The 19,438-nt window shown below is 42.8% G+C and overlaps 1 protein-coding gene across 5 annotated transcripts in view; it reads right to left on the reverse strand.

The window, feature by feature from the left end:
- RAP1GAP2 (RAP1 GTPase activating protein 2) overlaps positions 1 to 19,438 on the reverse strand; it is a 245,022-nt gene that overhangs the window by 18,481 nt on the left and 207,103 nt on the right. For all 5 annotated transcript variants that reach the window (XM_019545554.1, XM_019545557.1, XM_019545556.1 and 2 more), the window contains 8 exons: positions 18,144 to 18,197; positions 13,078 to 13,161; positions 10,626 to 10,726; positions 9,001 to 9,130; positions 7,877 to 8,032; positions 3,899 to 3,970; positions 1,735 to 1,821; positions 745 to 879 (listed from right to left, as the gene is read on the reverse strand). In XM_019545554.1, coding sequence (XP_019401099.1) covers positions 745 to 879; positions 1,735 to 1,821; positions 3,899 to 3,970; positions 7,877 to 8,032; positions 9,001 to 9,130; positions 10,626 to 10,726; positions 13,078 to 13,161; positions 18,144 to 18,197 — 819 coding nt within the window. The remainder of the gene's footprint in view (positions 1 to 744; positions 880 to 1,734; positions 1,822 to 3,898; positions 3,971 to 7,876; positions 8,033 to 9,000; positions 9,131 to 10,625; positions 10,727 to 13,077; positions 13,162 to 18,143; positions 18,198 to 19,438) is intronic.

The raw sequence follows: 19,438 nt of genomic DNA on the forward strand, positions 1-19,438 counted from the left end.
CTTTTTCTTTTCCCCCTTGTCCATGCCTCTATCCTGGTAGGCACGACACTATACTCATCACCCCAGAATCTCAAATCTCTTTCCCGTTCTCCTCTCCCAATCTATCATTCTCTCATTTTGTTTTCTGTATTTAAAAAAAAAACGCAACTGCTTCTTCATCCTATTGTCAAGCCTCTGCTTTTCCTCACCCACCTGAGGAAACGTCTCCCTCTGCACAGACAACCAACAGCCAGCTCTGTATAGAGATATGGCTCCCTGGCAAGGCCTGGGGCTCAGTTTAATGCCATGAAAAGATCCACTGACAAAGGACCTAAGGAGATCAGAGAGCCACCGACCAGACTACTTCTACAGCTAAATCAAACCATAACAAGCCTTTGTGATCAAAGCCTCGGTTTTCTCACTGAATACAATATACATGGTTTCAAGAGGGTATGAACAGCATTGTGCAGTGACAGATGAAAGTGTGATCAAATGCCCAGAGGAAGGGATCTCTACAATGGGCCCCAATCCAGCCAAACAACCAAGCATGTGAGCACTGACATCGACATCAAGGAGCTACTGTATTTCAGGTGATTAAAGAGCTTTGCCAGGTGCAAACATTTTCTGTAAGCCCTTTTACACAGCCCCTCACCCCTGCTTTGAAGCAGAAGCCTTTTGCCACAAAACAACTCCTTAGATCAGTGGGGGTGGGTGGGTGGGTGGAGAAGGGGTACTTGTATTTGAAGTTCTGGTGCTTTAATTTACCTTGAATGACTCCAAGAAACCTCCATGGCCTCCATTCTCAAATTTATCCTCTTCAGGCCCCAGTCCAAGCATTGCTTGCGTGTGAGCATGCAGCTCATCATGGAGGTTGTCCAGCAACGCAGCTCGTGTCCGGTCCTGAAGAATAAAGAATAAAGAGTCTCTGTTGTTTGCCTGTGGGTTGGCTTGGCATCCTGTGCTAAAAATGAATGAGGGAAAAAACAAAACCTGGGTGCAACAGTCCAACCTAAGGGCTCCACGGGTCGAGAATGAATCACACCAAACATGCCATTCAAGGAATTATCACAAGACAGCACGAAGGTAGCTATGCCAGATAGACAAGGACACTAAAATGCTGTGATGGTTCTTTCCTCGACATGCTAACCCACTTATAAGCCCAACAGGGTTTACAGCCTAACAGAAGTCTGCAGCGCAGACATCCCATGTGAAATATATTCTGAGGACATTCATAGGCTGTTGTAAAGTAGCAAAGTGCCTCCTCTGCCTTCCAGACAGAGTTTGAAGTAGCTGTTATAGTCACCCAGACTCTGGTATCAAATGAAACTCCAAAATAGTAACAGCGCTTTTGGGGTCAGGCTGAGAGGCATACTTCCCTGGACAAGCACAGAGAATAAGGGATGTTGGGCAAGGGATGGGCTCGTGAACATATGAGGTCTGGAGCATTCAGCAGTGAGAAATAAAACATGTAGCATCCCCTGCACCAGTGGCTGCACCCCTGCAGGAGGTCAATTTCAACGGTGTTCTTAACAAAGGAGGTATTAGCTAAGGAATAAGGTCTCACTGCCCCAGTGTCAATTTTGACCTAGAAATGGCAATCCAAGACAACACCTGATTCCCGGTTCATGCACCAGTTCCTCTGACCCATATCCTGTCCTTGTGCCTAGCCCAAAAGAGAAGACGATGATGGCGATGACGATGGCGATGGTCATGGTCATGGGAGGGGAAGTAGGAAGGAAGTGGAAAGACAAATACCTCCAGCTTTGCAAACTTGTCTGATTTGCAGCATGCATTTTCAGCATTGATGAGTTTGGTAAGCAGGAACTCCCTAAATTCTGGGTTCTAGGAGAAAATACATAAAGCCAGGTTGGTAAAAGACTTTTTCATACTCTTAGGGAGCTAAACCTTCTATTATCTTACAAACTAATACATACATCTCTAACCATCCCACAATAAGACTTACACATTTGTGCATTAATAGTAAATAACCCATCTACCGCTTCGCTTTTTTTATTCTAGTCTATCAGGAGACATAACCAAACCAGCGTTCTGTCCAGCTGGAGTGCAGACATGGTGGGGATGAGGTTCTGTAGTCATCCAGCCCAGACTGTTTGTGGTAATAGTGCCACTTCCATCACACATGCAGTAATTGCCACAACTGGAGGAGCTCAAGGTTGAAAGAGGCACAACTCTGGCTTTGAGTCACATCAGAAAGAGTGTGCCTCTGGCAGTGTGACACCCACTGATACTGTGCTATGCATCAACTCATTCATGACTCAAAGAGAAGAGCGCAACACTTCCTGAATCACCAGAGCTGTTCATTTTGTGGGTAAAGTAGGTGCAGTTGAGGTGAAATTCACGTCTGTGCAAGGGACTGGCACAAGATTCACTTAAACACAATTTAAACCCTAAACGGAGGACTTAAGTGATGCTCGGCTCTTATACAAATCCTCTAAGCAGGTGTGAGCTTCACCCTCAATGGAGTATCAGCATATATATATATGTATACACACACATATATGTATACACACACACACATATATATATAGAACAAAAGGTCAATAGAGATTTTCATAGAAACACAGAAAATGAGGGTTGGAAGGGATCTCAGGAGGTCAAAGCAGGACTGTCCCCAACTAAATGATCCCAGCCAAGGCTTTGTCTAGCTGGGTTTTGAAAACCCCAAGGATGGAGCTTCTATCACCTCTCTGGATAACCTGTTCCAGTGTTTTACTACCCTCCTAATGAGAAAATTCTTCCTAATATTCAAACTAAACTTCCCTTGCCGCAACTTGAGACGGTTGCTCCTTGTTCTGTTGTCTGCCACCACCGAAAACCGTCCGGCTCCATCCTCTTTCGAATCCCCCTGCAGCGAGCTGAAGGCTGCTGTTAAAGCCCCCCCTCACTCTCCTCTTCTTGAGACTAAATAAGCCCAGTTCCCTCAGCCTCTCATTTTTGTCACCATCATTTTCCTCACTGTCTTTGTATGGAAAGTTCTTCCATTACAATATTTGTTTCTGTAACAAAGTTCTTAACCTACCTCTGATTTTATGACTATAAAACAGCAGCTGTGGTATGGGTTTAATGTTTAATTAGGAAATTGAGTATGCGGTGCATGTAAGGCAGCGATTCTCAATCAGGGTGCTGTGGCACCCTGGCATGCTTTAAGATCCTTTCAAGAGGGCCACGCAGGTTAGCTATATAAGCAAGATTGACAAGATAAAGCTGGAGATATCCAATGGGAATCCAGGGTGTTAATTCTTTTTTTTGACCTGCCGTGGTCTTTCTGAATTCTTTGCAACAGAAAAATTGCTCTTTTATTGTTCTATAGTCAAAAAGCAAATGATAATTAAGAGCTGATCTTTTCTGAGGGGTGCCTTGAGTCTAAAAAGCATGATAAGCCCTGACCTAAGGTTACTGGTTCCCTGAAAAATATTTGCGGGTGAATTTATTTCTCGTCCCGGTAAAGTTTAAGTAGCAATGACTAGAGCAAAGGTTAAGTAGTACGGACCTGAGTCAGTCAGCGAGGGCACAGACCGGTTCAAGGTGTCCCAGGCGGCTCTGCCAGTGCACCTGCCTTCACTCTCAGTGCAATTCACCCTCCATAGTTTGTCATTCCCTCCCAGACACAGACAGCTCATCAGGCTGAATTATGTTAGGCGACGTGGCGGTCTCCACTAGAAGAAGAACCTCCCACAAAATTCACTGTAGCAACCAAATTAGGATTTGCTCCAGTATCTTAGAGCGTAACAGTTAACCACGCACCAGCCAAAACCTGTGGATCTACCCCAACTGACACCAGGCCTTACAAACATACAACCTGCCACATTTCATGCAGGCAGGCCCATTTTCAAAGAGGCCAAGTCAATGCTATTACATTTTCAAACAAAATAATTGCACTTTCTCTTGCACGTCTTACTCTTTGAAATACTGGGGGGCTTGGCAAAGGAGGACCGAAGGAAGGGACATCTTCCCGGGCAGTGACAGACACCTAGGAAAACCAAAAAGAAAATATTAGTTACCTGAGTGCCAAGGTTCAGCAACAATGGCATCAAAATGTCCAGAGCACGTACTTCTTTTTGAGAACTCGGTATCAAGCCCAGCAAGGTTCTTAACAAGATTCCTACTGGATATAATATATACTTATTATCTGCACCGCCCATTTGCAGCCAAACTTGCTTGTGCGGCCTAATGAAGAGAAGCACAGAGACGGGGTGTGTGGGGCACTGGGCTGGGACTCCCCGCTCATTCACAGACCTGCTGGGTGACTTTGGGCAAGTCACTCGAGCCTTCTGCCCCTCTTTCTTCCCCATTATCCTTTTTTTCCTTATGTGTTTAGACTAACTTCCCTGGGACTGGAGCTCTCTCCTACTTTATGGGTAGATACAGCAAATAATATCACTCTGAATCTCAACTGGGGACTCTAGGTCTTGCACAAGGAAGAGGATGACAATGATGACGATATCAAGTGTCAATTCTCAGATTTAACACGGCTTGCAATGACAACTGAGATTGAACAGCAGGAAACATTTGGGAGCACCTCCATTGCTCAGCAGGCAGGTACAATCTACGTAGTTCTTTCAATTCTTTTCCTCACCCGAGCGCGAAACACGTACCCAACTCCATCCCTGACTTCCCTTAGGGGTCCATCCACATCAGCCAGGAGTGGAACAAAACCTACAAGCGTGTCACCTCAGAGCTGACCCTCAATTGTCCGGCACGTTATAACCGCTGATAACTGCATCCATCACAATCACCCCACTGAAGCCGTGCACTTCTACCATTCAATTTGTTGTATCCACCTATTCTTTCACATTATTATTAGACAGCGTATGTCTACAGCCCTGTTCTCTAACTGGATCCTGGAGGCACCCTCACAGTACACCCAATACCAATCGTGTCTCCACAGCATGCGGCTCATTACCTCGCAGATCTGCTCCATCGCAGACCCCCATTCCTATGCATGTGCCCAGGGCACTCCAACACAACTTGTAGTGTTCCCAATCCCCAGTAGCACATGCTGTACCCTCAGCGCGGGTGAACAGGCTGGTGTACCAAGCTGGCTGATAATTTTAGCTCTTTATCTAACAAGTCAGTTGACACTGCTTGGTCAATACACTGCCTACCCTTAATCCATGGGCCTCCAGCTGATGCATCCGATGCTTTGGCAATCGGCTAACGGGCTAGGACGGTTAAACAAGGCAGAAAAGCAGACTCTGGGAAATTTCAGTTGGGATTTGGAGCTAAATGGGAAGGGCTCTTTGGAGCAAGGGGGAAAAAGAGAAAGTAGAGAATATAATAAATCCTGCTTTTCTCTTCCAGCACTGCAGGCAGTGCCACAGAGCGTGCCTGTTAGACCTAGCGCCATGGAGTTATCTTTCCATTGCAATGATTTATTGTGTGCGCCTGGCTTCTGTCCTAAGCCATCTATTTAAGTTCCAATAAACTTCACTCAGAAAGGTTAAAAGTCAAAGAAAATTATCTGCTGAGCTGACGAACGTCGAGTGAAGCCTGCAAGAACAAGCAGCTTACTGCATAAATGAGAGTCCTTTTGACCTTTTGACTGCGATCTGGAAGCACGTGCAGAAAAATGAAAGGACCTGACAGTCATCAGAGCAGGGCGGGAGTCTGCACATGTGAACGGGCATGTGAATGGCAGCAACATTTAGACTCAACCCCCGAGGGCCCAAACAGTAAGATGGCTTGAAGAGAGAGTCGCTTTCTCTCTCATGCAGGGCATTCATTCCCCTTTATGTTAACTGGCATGTGACTGTCAGGCTACAGCATCACGGGAAATCAGCTGCACAGGAAATCCATGGAGACTGCTCGCATTTCATCTGCCTGCCCTGTCACAGTAGGTACCGGGCTCCTATCTGGCTTTTTGGGATTTGCTTATGAGCAGTCCTGGTTGCAAGCAGCGTTTTAACAAGGTTCACAGCAAGGAGCCAACCAAAAGTCCAGCGAAGGCAATGGAAGGGCTGCCATCGATTTCAAGGAGCCTCGGCTCAATCCGCAACCAAGATCAAGTGGGACCTCAAACTCCAGTTAAGTAATCTGAAGAAACAGGACTAGTTGTGAAGAATATAAAACGGGATTTTTCAAGGAGGCTGCCAGACCGAAAGATCCCTGTGGATCTCCTTGGATGCATCAATCCCAACTCTGCAGCCATCCCAAGACTGCCACTGCAAAACAAGCCTGCTCATTCCTGCCCCTGCCCACATACCACTGAAAAAAATGCCACATGGTCACCATTACATTAGTGCTGCCCAAGACTGGGGTCCTTACAGCATCCCTGGGATTGCCCCAGAAGGAGCCCCAGGCCATTTTTCCAGGACGATGTGTATGTGGAATAGAAACAAGTGGGCAAGGTTTGTAGTTTGGACCAGTCTCAAGATTGCTAAGGACGGTCGTAGAAACATAGGATCATAGAAACATAGGAGCACAGAATTGTAGAAAATCAGGGTTGCTTGGAAGGGACCTCAGGAGGTCACATCTAATCCAACCCCCGGCTCAAAGCAGGACCATCCCCAACTATCTCAGCCCAGGCAGGCTTTGTCTAGCCGGGTCTTAAAAACCTCCAAGAACAGAGATTCCACCACTTCTCTGGGTAGCTTGTTCCAGTGTTTCACTGCCCTCCTAGTGAGAACATTTTTCCTCGTATCCAACCTAAACTTCCCTTGCTGCAACATACCCTTTAGCTCCCAAGTCAACCCCACCAATGATGGTTAGTGTCACCACAGAGGGGCTTTCTCAAGGAGACTTCTAATTACATTTACAGCTAGTGGGTCAGTGCTTTTAGTAAGGACTGGATGTTCACAATCATCTCCTTACGTTTTCCCTGTCCTGCGGATAGAAATCTTGCCAGCCCCTTTATCAACCATATCACCTTCACAAACAAAAATATTTACCCAAAAGCTAAAACAAAGGTTAGTCTAGATCACTTTAGGGAACTCACTTTAGAGCGATACCCGTTCCCAAAGCTAACAACATATTATTCCTATTAAAACTATATTAATTTTAGAGTTACTTGTCTTAGCTTTCAATTTGCTTTTATATGAATGTTTCTGTTCCTGAGGTCCAGAAATGTATTTTCAAGTTTTCATATGATGCCTTATAATCAATCTGAACAATAATCAGAAAGAATATATTCTAAATATATGTTTGAATACTATATAGAAACAGTTATACAATATATACACTCTCCTAAGGCAAATACTTAAAAAACAATATACTATCTTAATATTTTCTTTGTATATATTTAATTAGTATGCTATAAAATGGAAGAGATTTTCTACATTTAGTATCACATTTAATGTTATATATGCATAAACTAATTTTTACTTGTAGTATATTACACATACAAATATTAGTCACTTCAATGGGCTTTGGATCAAGTCTACTGTGAGATGAACAAGGCTTAGATCCTTCAAAAATTTACATACTTAAGTTTATTAAAATGAATAGTCTCTCTCTGAATAAGCATTACTATACACATGGAATTGTGTTCACAGGATGGGAAGTCCTAATCTATTTACCCAAGTTAATACAAACTCATCAAAGGGTGACCACCATACATTCATTTTCAGATCACAGAAGGACCTTGGAAGCGACATTCAACACTTAGGACACCTATACATGCGCAGCAAGGCTGCTCGGAGGTGCTGTAATTACTGCTCTGATAGACTCCAGCGTCATGTGTATCGGCATCCCTGCACTGAAAAATGGTGGCAGGGGCACTTTAACTAGAGCTCATTGAGCAAGCTTTAGTTAAAGTGCCCCCCGCTGCCATTTTTCAGCATGGGGACGCTGATACACAAGATACTCTCTCTAATTAAAGCACACCCCCCTCCCCCCGGAGCATGTGTATAAACACCCTTAACGTTTGGAATTCACTTACCTTATAGGATGTGTTATCTGTTTCAGGGTTTTCCACCTGCACCACAATGTATGCATGCAGGAAATTTGAAGCAATCATGTCTGGGACAAATGGAGTGTTTTCTTCTTGAAATATGATTGCCACTATGTCATTACCAATGTGTCTCTTCCTCTGGAGCTGAATGGAGAATGGGAATATTTGGTACTTAAACTCAGCAAATAGAAACAAGTAATGACTAGGTATGATTAGTTACTTAAGTTTCCAAAGTTGAACATTTTGGATTAAGTATCCAAAATTAAAGCTAAAGGCAGGGTTAGTTCCCTGAACTCTTTAGGCTGGATAAACTAGATATGCTGTCACTCAGACAGAAGTTCCAGGGTGGATAAAGAAATACACTGGATGCGGTTCTTCAGCCTGTGATGAAGGTCAGGCTAAATTAGCAAAACAACTCTTTCTGGCCTTAAAAATCTATTGATCTAGTTACTTAAATCCATAGTCAAGTACCTATACAAATTACCTAATTTTCAGAGATGCTGAGTCCCAAGAGTTCCTGATATCTCTTTAAATTAAGCCACTTCTGTTAGGGTGTTTTTTTAATGACTTAGGAATCTAAACTTGGCCATGCAAAATTGAAACATTTTGTATCTACACTGGATGAAAAATGACAGGACCACTGTTGTTAAATCTCTGTTGCTGCAAATCTACAGGCTTGGACTGGCATGCCTCAGTATAACTCTTTTAGATAGGGGTATCATTTTTTTAAATTGCTATATTTGAGCGCAACCGCAACATGGGTACAGCTATATTCTTATAATAATATAAAATAGTTGCCCTTTCTCACCATAAAGCAGCTATATGGGTATAATGGCTTCATATTGGTACAATAAAATAAAAGGATATTTCCATGGGTTTTTTGTTTCAAATATCTTGACTTCTTCAAATTCTGTTTTTTAATTTTTTTTTTTTTTTAACAAAACTCAAACACTTCTGCAAAACAGAGATGAACTCGTGAAATGTTTCAGGATCACTGCAGGTGCACAGAAATATCCTAGCCAGTTCCAATTTAAACTTACATTCAATTCTAACATTCAGCTTTTATTTCTTTTTAAAGATTTCTCTCTAAAACATATTCAGCAGTCTCTTACCTGCTGTGTATCTCCCTCAGTAAAGGGCAGCTTTGTAGAGACATGAAACATTATCTCTCTGTCCCTGAAGACAGTGTACACGGATTCGGCACCCGTCTGCCCATGTGTTACATCCAAACCTCCTCGGAAACTAGAAACAAACGGACATGTTGATGAGAACTGAAGCAATGATAACTGAATATTCACTAAAAGCCACAGCTGCTTGTCAGGTTACCCAATAACACAGAAAACTAACTCCATAAGGAGTAGCTAGTTAACAGAAGAGAGAACTAACTCTTATCTGTATATTTGTATTCAATATTATTATTGGCAGCTGGGGTTACGTTATATATTAGCAACACTTTCAGTTGCCTAAGGTGCAGGAAATGAAATCACTGTATGTGTGTGTGTATGCCTATATATAGATATCTATATATATCTATGTATATGTCTTCCTATATTTATATATATGAAAATGATGCTAATATAAAGATGTTTTAGATATAGATATATAGATATCTATCTAGATATTTATAGATATAGATATAACAACTGAGTCCATACACACACACACATCTTATATAAACTCATATATTAAAGACGCACACAAACTAGCTGAACATTTCAATCCTATAGACAGCATTTCCATCTCTAATCACCAGCAGAATCTGGAAGCCCAAAACAATGCAATTGTGGAGGGCACAAGACAATGAATCAGAAGGTTTCAGAAATTAAAAGAAACTAACATTATTTCAATGTTGTTTGTGAAAGCTGCTGAAAGTTTGGTTGGGTTAAGACCCCATGGGCTAAGCAAGTCCTCAGTCTTTTTCCTCACACCCCAGCCAGAAAAGTAATAAAATTCAGTTCTTGTAACTTAATGAAGACACCTGCCCCTACCCACCCCCAGTAGATAGACTGAGACCCACCAACCTCATTTCATCTGTGCCCTCAGAGAATAAAAACTTCTGGACCTCATCTATGAGAAGCCTCATCCTGCGATTCCTCAGCACACAAACACCTCCCACTGCAACAAACAGGAGAGCTTGCAGGTCTGGCTTCATGCTACCTTCATCATGGACCACTAGGGAAGTTTGACCTCCCAAGCAAGCTCCAGCTTGCACAAATCTGCACCCAACAAGCCATGGTTAAATGGGGAAGCTTCAGCAGCATTTCTACAAGGCAGCTCAGTGGGATCCTCCTTCCCCAGATGAAGCGCCCTCATGACACGCTATTGCAGCTCCAACTACCAGGGGATTTTTCTGTACTTTGTGTCTCTATGCGATGTTCCAGCAGTGCTGAGAATCTGATGCCATGAATCAGTACCATTGGAACAAATTCTGGCAATATCCAGGAGACTGCTCTGGGCGTGTGTCTATATGAGTTTGTTTTATTTTGGACTGAAAATAAACCAGATTGTCTCAAAACCACAGAAAAACCATTCTTGGGGGGGTTTTTGGCAGGTCTGTTCCATTGAGTAACTCCCCAGGTTTGGACTAACAAGCCAAAGCCAGATTTGTTTCTCATTTACACAGCTCAGCCCAGCAACAAAATGACTCTTGCTTTCACACAGTGAATATTTTTACACTTTAAGTAATCTCTTGTTAACTTCATTTGTAAAACAGTCTCTTTTGTGTTTTATTACTGACCCTTTAAAGTCCTGGAGGGTTATGGTATCACCTAACAAACTCAAGAAGTTCTTGAATGCTGGGCTCTCTTCATTGTTTCCAAACAACTCTTCCTCTAAAGTCTGCAAAATACATCAATATGTGATGTTTAACAAATCACAACCTGCTATTTCACCCTGAGATGCAGAAGCCACACTTTAAAGGCATATTAAAATGAAAGATGCACAGAGCAAAAAAGTGTCTGAAATATCAGCAGTCAGACCTTTATTGTTCACATTGGTCTCCTTGCTTCTGATCTAGCTCCATTGGACTTTCGACATAAATCAGTGTTTGGGGACCTGAAATAATACCCCTTGAATTTAAGCAGTCCCAAAGTTGGGGTGTGGGAAAGGAGGGTGACAGTGCTCAAAACCTGGGACCGGTAACGATCTTCATGACTTCTGAACTCTGGTGTGCCTGTGGGTATGACTTTTGGTAGCTCCAGTGTCACCCTTGGAAATGCATGTTTCACATTCCCCCCCAGTAGCTTGAGATTCAATAGAAAGGTACTGGTGCCCCTGCCCCTGTATAGAGAGGATACTGTCTATTCAAACTAGGAAAGAATAGAAACTTAAAAAAAGAAAAACTAACATGAACTCGAGCTAGTAACAGCATTAAACTTGAATTTTACTGCTCATGAAAGGCCCACAAACTATCTTTTTTGGCAAGCTTTGATCATCTTTGAAGTTTAAAGAAGAATGGCTTGAAAATGAGGTATGCAGCCCAAGGGTATCTATGAAAAATGCTGCTGCCCAAGGGCAGAATAATCTTTTATCCCTTTGTCAAATCCAACGGAACAAACATTTTTAGGCGCCTGTCTCAGAAAATAAATATGCTAAATAAAAAACACGGGAAATGTCAATAACCAAATGGCAGGTTGATTTTTTTGACATTGTTTCCATCTTTCTTACTGCAGCAAAGTCAAAAAAATGAATCATCCTGCACATCAGGTTGATTCAAGCAGTCAGCTCTGATGGGTGCCTATGGACTCCGATTCATCTTATACTTTCTGAAAAGAAAAAAAAAAACCCATAAAGAGCCGGCTCTCCTGTTTCCAGCAATCAGTCACATCAACAGTGCTTACTGGTGATGTATGTGTGGTCTACTTCTTCATCATAATGAAAGCTTCTTGGCTAGAGTTATGCAATTTAGGAAGTGGGTGACAGAGGGCAACTGCAGGGGTGGCCAAGGGAAGTCCACTCAAGTGTGGTGGAAGATTGTGATTGACAATCAGACATTTCTACAATCCCTCCTCGGCCTTTCCCATCACTAAAATGAAGCTACCTCTGCTATGTAGCATGACAGCTGTTTTTTTTTGCCGCATGGTGCTATTACTACTGCACTATGGTTTCAGACAAGTGAGTAGGGGATGTTTCCATTCAATCCTGCTGAGGGATTTTGGAAACCTTCAATTTAAAATATTGCCTTTGCATTTTCAACCTCATCTATCCCTTTCCTTACACCCACCTCTGCTGTGATGCCATTTGGCAAGCAGCAGGCTGAGACTTTCATTTTTCTATTGGATGCCATTTATATTGTAACTTCATCCTCCCAACCCTGTCTCTTTCCATTGGCCTCTCTGTTCATCTGTCCCATACCTAGCACACAAGTTGTCTGAGGCAAGGACCAAACACTTTGCAATTGGCCTCTAGCGTGCTTAACGCATTGTGGCACTTATCCCAGACTGAGTCTCCTAGATGGCTCGACAATTCAAACAATATGGAATATTTACAATAGGAAAGTGTACAATAGTCCTAGGCTCCAATGAAGTCTTAATAAAAGTTCCTGCAGGCAACTGTGGAAGGACTGAAAAAGCTCTTGGGAGAAAGTATGGCTAATACCAAATCCAAATTAATACTTCGTTAAAAAATCAGAATCTTAATCATCTTTCTACTGGTATATTTTGAAACAAAGAGACCTTCATTAAGTTCTTTGCATTAGTTATTCTGTACAAAATAAGATGCAATGCAGAAAGATAATTAGAATGCCTCTCAGAATAATCTCTGTTAAATTATAAGGTTCATCTGTGTCTGTCTTTTGTACGCTAAACTCCTAGGTTAATGAAAGCATTTTCAGTGAACACATGTCTTCATAGCCTACAGTCCTCCAAAACAAATGCAACTGCTTGACTATCTAAGCACACATTTGATTAAAAATACATGGTTGCTAAAGTGTGGTTTCAGGTTAGTTTATTTGCAGGGCTTGATTTGCATATTCATTTTTTCAATCATTTATTAACAAGCAAGAAATATTTGCAAGTAATACGAAACATTTTATAGGAAAGAAAACACCATAATGCAGTATATCACACACAACAAAATTAATCTCGAGCCCCATTTTCAGAAGTGCTTATTGTCTTGAATTGCTTACGGAAATCAGTCCCTATAGCAACTTGCTGGGATGTGCTAAATAACAATACCCTGGGGTTTCTTACCTGCTTGAATTTTTGATAGATCACACCAAACTTAAACGTATTATTGACTTCATGTTCATCATACGACACTATCATCTGAGATGCCTGGAATAAAACAGAGGTTGAAATGATTTCGACCTGTATGTCATAGTCAGAGCATTACCAGGAAAAACGATAGTTTCTTTGAGAAGCACCACGCCTGAACAAAATGGCAAGGTTGTATGGGCAGGGTAGATCAGGCTTCCATCCGCGCACAGCTCCCAATCCTTATTACTCATTTATGAAGTGCCGTGCATATTCATGGCTCAGTACAGTGGAAAGACAAGCTCAGACAGATTAGAAGTTATTGCCCCAAATGGCTTACAATCATAAGGCGACTAGGGTGTACAGGAGGAAGGTGAGGCCATTAAGGAAGAATGCTTCATCAAATTAGGGTCTTTTCCAGTAGTTTCTTTAAAAAGGAAATGGAGGGAGTTGAGTCTGTTTTACAAACAAGGCCATTTTGGGACCATGGAAGTAAAAAGCCTGGAAATGCGTGTGGCTGAAAAAGACCAAGGAGGGAGAGAGGTGTATAAAGGGTGGGTTCAAAGGAATAGGATGGGATACAGATTGCAGAAAGATAAAATGAAGCTTTACAGCCAACGCCAGAAAAAACTCTGACAGCCTGGAAGCTAATAAACCAATGGAGGAGGTGAACATGAAGAGACAGATGCAGTTGAACTAGTACAGGAAGGAAAACCAAAATGAAATTTCCACAGAATTATAGGCCAAAATTTCAACAGTGCCCACAGTTTCTTAATGGATAGTTTCAAATGTATTCCCTAGCCAGCCTCCCCTGAGGTTGACTCCACCTTGACTGCAGCAGAGTCTTTTGATGCTCACCAGCTATGGTGCCCAAAATACAAAAGGTGTGGAGAACCCAGAGCTCACACAGTCTTTAAATGAGTCAGGGTAAAACTTCCCCACAGCTTGAAGTTACTTATGGCTAAAGCACTCAGGGGAACCTCATTAATGGCCATATTTAGAACACCTTTATTTAAAAGAGATACATTTATGTATTTCAAATGAATGTAAGTTAATAGGAGAGCAGCTGTCAAAGCCATTTTTCATATTAAAGTATGCAACAGACATTCTCAAATTTCCAAATGACTAGTCAGTAGCATTATGAATAATAAAAAAATGACAGAATAAAATCATATTGCCCTTGGTTCACATCAAAAGGTAGCAAAAGTGCCTTATAAATGTACTGTCTCCAGCATAAAAGATTCATAAAAATTATGAATGGGCTTTTGTTTCCCAATAAAAGGTTTCTCTGGAAGCACAACTGCATCAATCCAAGAGTTCTGAAGCCTTGACCAAGGAAACAAACTAGATCCAGGTGCCAGATCACTTTTCAAGTGCTTAATTTGGCCTATCTCATACCTGTCCCACCTTCTGTGAGCAGACACTGAGCTGGTATAAATTGTCACAGCTCTACTGAGTGATGACAATTCTACTCTGCCTATGGATGTGCCCACCCCACCCCACATGCCCTCCATTTCTCAATCTGCAATGTAATTATCTAGTTGAACTGAGCCTGTGTGTGGATTGATGCAGCCCACTTATTCATATTTTATACCACCTAAACCTAGAAAAGGGTAGCTACCCATATAATCTGCCTGTTGGTGGGCCAGACCCCCAGCAGATCTCACTTGGCATAGATAAGGATCTGCGTCTATGTTTCTCCTCCCTGTAATGGTTGGGAGACTTAAAATAGTAAGAGCCCTCTTCATCTATCAGCTAGTGGAGTTATTCCTTTAGCCTAAGCAGAAGCGGCTTAGGTGAGTAGTACCGATAGTCTTCAGGTTCAAATTCTGTCAAGGCTCCATGTGGAGCAAAGACTGTACCTTTGGAAAACCACATTAATGTGGACCTCCTAATCTAGACTGTGACTCTCCAGTGACCTCAAGTAAATGAGAATTTGCTCTCTAACTCCTCTACCCTTAAGAACCCTTACATGGTTAAAGAACAGCCATTACTGCTCTTCATTGGGGTTGATGGTCACTGTGGAATCAGTCTGACCCTCTTAGGTTAGTTATGTGAATGTATTCAAATTGGCTATAATAAATATTTTCATTTTATCTCCTGCATGGCATCTGTAGATATTCTGCTTCTGCCAACAGGGGCTTCACTGTAAAAAAAGTTGGACAATTCCAAGCCATTTACTATTCAGGAATGGTTTCTTTTGTCTTATCCTGTTTTACTCTCTTTGAACAATTCAAGTCCAAAACAAACTATGCCATAACAATTATGAATATAATCCCTGTGTTCCTGCAACCATCTTGCAGTTAGGATGTGGTCATCAACCCTTGAGGATTCAAATGATTAATTGAAGAGTTATAGCTGTGAGATAGAGGGTTCTCAGAAACATCAAGACTTTGTGCAAGAGTGGGGGTGAACATATAGCTCATGATCATCTTTTGGTTCATGTGCTATGCCAGAATAAAATGTTTGCAATAGGGTCCTTCCTGGGTGGCTGTGAAGCCCCTTAGCCCTTGTCACCTCTGCTTTCTTTGGGGCCATTCCCCTTCAACTCTCCTGCCACACCTTGCTGTAATTACACTTTTTCAAAAGGGAGGCTGTGCCAGGGCTCCCCAAGCCAGATCTTATGCTCATGAGTACAGGTGTCCCTACTCGTGGCCTGAAGAGCTAATTTTACAGCTTCCTCATCCCCCCTTCTAGCCACCCCCAAGCATCACAGATATTACCAATCATCACTCACTAGCTCAGGCCTGCATATTCTGCCCCTCCTAGGCTCAGGCTGCTGTCTCCTGCCCACACCGCAGCACTTCACCTGTCTTGTCTACTCCTGGGCATGGCCCTGGGTCCCTGACCCTGTTTCCAACTCTTAGAGGCACTTGGCCCTGCCCCTGTCTCTGCCCTTCTCCGAGCTGTATGTCCCTGCCCCTGTCAGTCTCTGGCTGTGGCCCTCCTCAGCCTTTGACCCTCCCTGGCCCTGATCCTAGACCAGTTGAGATCTCTGGGCTCCATGGCCCTGCCAGTCTCCGGTTGTACCCCTTCTCGACCTTTGGTCCCTACTCCTGAGACCTGACCCTGCTCCTAGGCTGGCTGAGACCTGCTGAGTTATAGGTTCTTACCCCTCCTGGGCTACAGGCCCCAGACCCCGGCTATAGCCCTGCTCCTTGGCCTTGGCCCCTATCCCATGGGCCCTGACCCCTCTTTTGGGCCAGTTGAGACCTCCACCCCTACTATAGTCTCAGTCCCTAAACCGCTAGCCTTGCTTACCCCAGCTCAGTGTCTCAGTATTAATCAGGAGCCTTGCTACAGTCCTGCTGCTCAGGAGCAATTCCCTCCAAGGCTCTCCAGGCTAGACTGCCTGCTCAGCTCAACCTCAGACTTACACTCTGCTAACCTGGACCCTTTAGGACATGTGGTTCCTAATTGCCCCCTGCCACACCTACAGGCTGCTTCTCACCCGGTCTGCCTTCTCTTATAGTAGGAGCACCAAGCCTCTTGCTACAATGCTTCATCCCAAAGCAGAATAAACTACCTGCCCAGGCATTTTTATAACTGTTAAGTCATTTCAGGGGTCACGCCTCCTCTCATGCACAACCAAAAATTTGACCCCATGCTTGTGACCAGAATTGGATCCTCAGATAGGCACAATGGGTGAAATGTTTTATTGCTGCTGGGGTGTCAGGGGCGTTTTTGTGGGCCTCCTCAGCCAATACATTTCAGAATTTCACCTTAAATCTCTAGAGCTGCAGCATCATCACCAGAGGTGTTTTAGAGCTGCAGAGCCATCACTAAACCCGACTGCTGCAGAGAGGTTCATGTGACCATTTATTATACTTTCAAGCCTTGGGAGATGGGATTCTCAAACCAAAGAATTTATGTTTTCACTTCAGCTTCAAGCAACCCTACACGTTTTAGGGTGAGACCAGCTTAGGTTCACTGATCCCTTACATATCAGGTGAAACCCATGAGTTCCAGATCATTTTCTCACAAAAGACAAAACTGGCCCTCAGTTTGCTCAAATGTGGGCTCATATTAGCAGAGAATCTTAATAAAATCTCAATGAACTTTTCAAAAGCGGGGGGTTAGAAATATGGAGCTTTTCATGGAATCCCAAACTGTGCTGTTCTCCAAGTTATCAGGTCTACTGCTTTGGGCACATAGCCGTGACTGGCGTGTCGCAGTGACCAAAGCTCTTTAAACTGTCCAATGTGTATGCATTAATGCCAGAGTCCTACCAAAAATGACCTACTGACTACATAAGAGATTTGGATGGTTTGACTTTAAATGACATAAACTTTACAAAGCAGGACCACTAACCCCCCACACACACCAATTTATAAGCGGCTGTTCACCCTAACACAGAGAAATTGGGGAATAGCCTCCTCTCTAATTTCTAGGGAGCTCAATGATATCACGGCCCTCACTTGAGTAGAATCAGCATTATTCTAAGTTCGAAACAACTGGCATATAGTGCACTGAATTGGTTCATTATGGTAATCTGTCTATTTCGGGAATTTCCAAGATTGTATACTGATTTATCCAATTAAAAATAGAATCTTAAAAAATACATGGTTCAGAAGAAACTTCCTTAAAGATACACAGCCAGACATAGACAGCATTTGCTTCTGTGGTCCATATAAGGGAGCCCTTTGTGTCAGGGGACACTGACACCTGTCATATCATAGGGTACTAATCTTTTGTGATCTTGATTCAGGTGAGATGACTGAGGCCAGGGAAAAAGTTCAGTGTTTTATTCTTCCTGAGTGTCACACCCATTAATAATGGTGCATGATATGATGCATCATATATATTCCCATATCATTCACCCTTATTAAACTCCTCTCAGCGCTGCATCAGGAGATAAGAAATTTGCAGGGAGGAGAGGGGAAATCCAAGGAAAAAGTTTACTTCCCACGATCATTTGTGCAGCTAACCTCCCAGTTAATGTACCCTCCCATTTTGCACATGAAAATAAGCACACAAATTAAGTGTGCAATTGTACAAGCAGTTTTGAAAGTCAAACTAGCCAGTCGTTCTTCACCAAAATACTTTACGCTCTTGAACCTTACCTTGGGATACAACACTGGGTTAAATTTCAGTCCGGAGGCATCATCACAGAAAGCCTGTCATGAAGACAAAAAGACTTGACATGAGGAAGCTGGACAGGTTTTACAGAAGCAGCTGGATCCTTTCTACCCTTCAACAGGGCTAGGGACATACACATACACACAAACAATTCCCTGAGGGCTCATCTTCTCCAGCATACAGGCAAAACTGATTCTGATCTGAACAGCAAGCCCCACCAGTATTCCCAAGGTACTGCATCAGGGAACGTATTTAGTCCGAAGTAAATTCAAAGTCAAGACATTAATATAAGGAGCCAAACTCTGTCCTACAATGCATGCATCATTCTCACAGCTTCTTCCCTAAATGGAATTCAAGTTATTTTGGAAATTGGACAGGTGAAGATTATACACAGCCCTTGCCTTTTTACACTCAAGGGATGGCACAAAATAGAGCAATGAAAATAATGACTCATTGACATTTAACTGCCACATATATAGAATTTTATTTCTGTATCCATTCACTGTTCCCCACTTTTCACCCAGCTTTGTGTATGAACAACCACAAACCAATGAAGGAGAAGAAAGATTCGTTGCCTGTAAAGGGTAAATCACACACACAACAGAAGAACCCGTTGGACCTTAGGACTCCAAAGCGGCTGCTTAGTTGCGAGTGGCTCTTTGAAAAAAATGTTATGGGCATGGGTGGTAGTGTTATGTGTTTGTACTTGACAGCACACAACAGGTTTGCTTTTCTGGCAATCGTGAATAATGTAAAACATGGGGTAGCTAGCTCTATCAATCCTTCTACAAGCTCTGTAGGTCTCTCTTCCTTTTGAAGTGGAAACACTTTGCCACAATTTATGTAAGGATGCTGTTGTGGTTCATTGGTTAGTACCGGCAATTCATGTGGCTTCTCCACCAAGCAAGTCTGTGCGCCACTCATTTTGGTAACCAATCACAGAGCTCAACAACTACACTCATGAATAGTGACTAAGGGCAGCAAACAATTTGCCAGCAACCTACAGACTGATATTTTTTTTTAAATTCCAGAGCATCCAAACAAATGGGCAAAAATCACAGTCTGTCCTCACATTACACGTGATCCAGATGAAACACAAAAATGGCCCAATTGACTACATGGCAATTTGTTTCCCTCCATAGCTAAAGTAAGAACTGAAAGATGATCACAACAAATTGTTCCCTGCAGAAAAGGATGCAGTGTGCAGGCAAATTAAAACAGTGCTTTTTGGTGCTTGTCACACAGAGTGTATACAAATTGAGCACATGCATGTGTGGCC

Source organism: Crocodylus porosus, unplaced genomic scaffold (genome assembly GCF_001723895.1).
Source record: "Crocodylus porosus isolate Cpor-Errol unplaced genomic scaffold, CroPor_comp1, whole genome shotgun sequence".
NCBI lineage: Eukaryota > Metazoa > Chordata > Crocodylia > Crocodylidae > Crocodylus > Crocodylus porosus.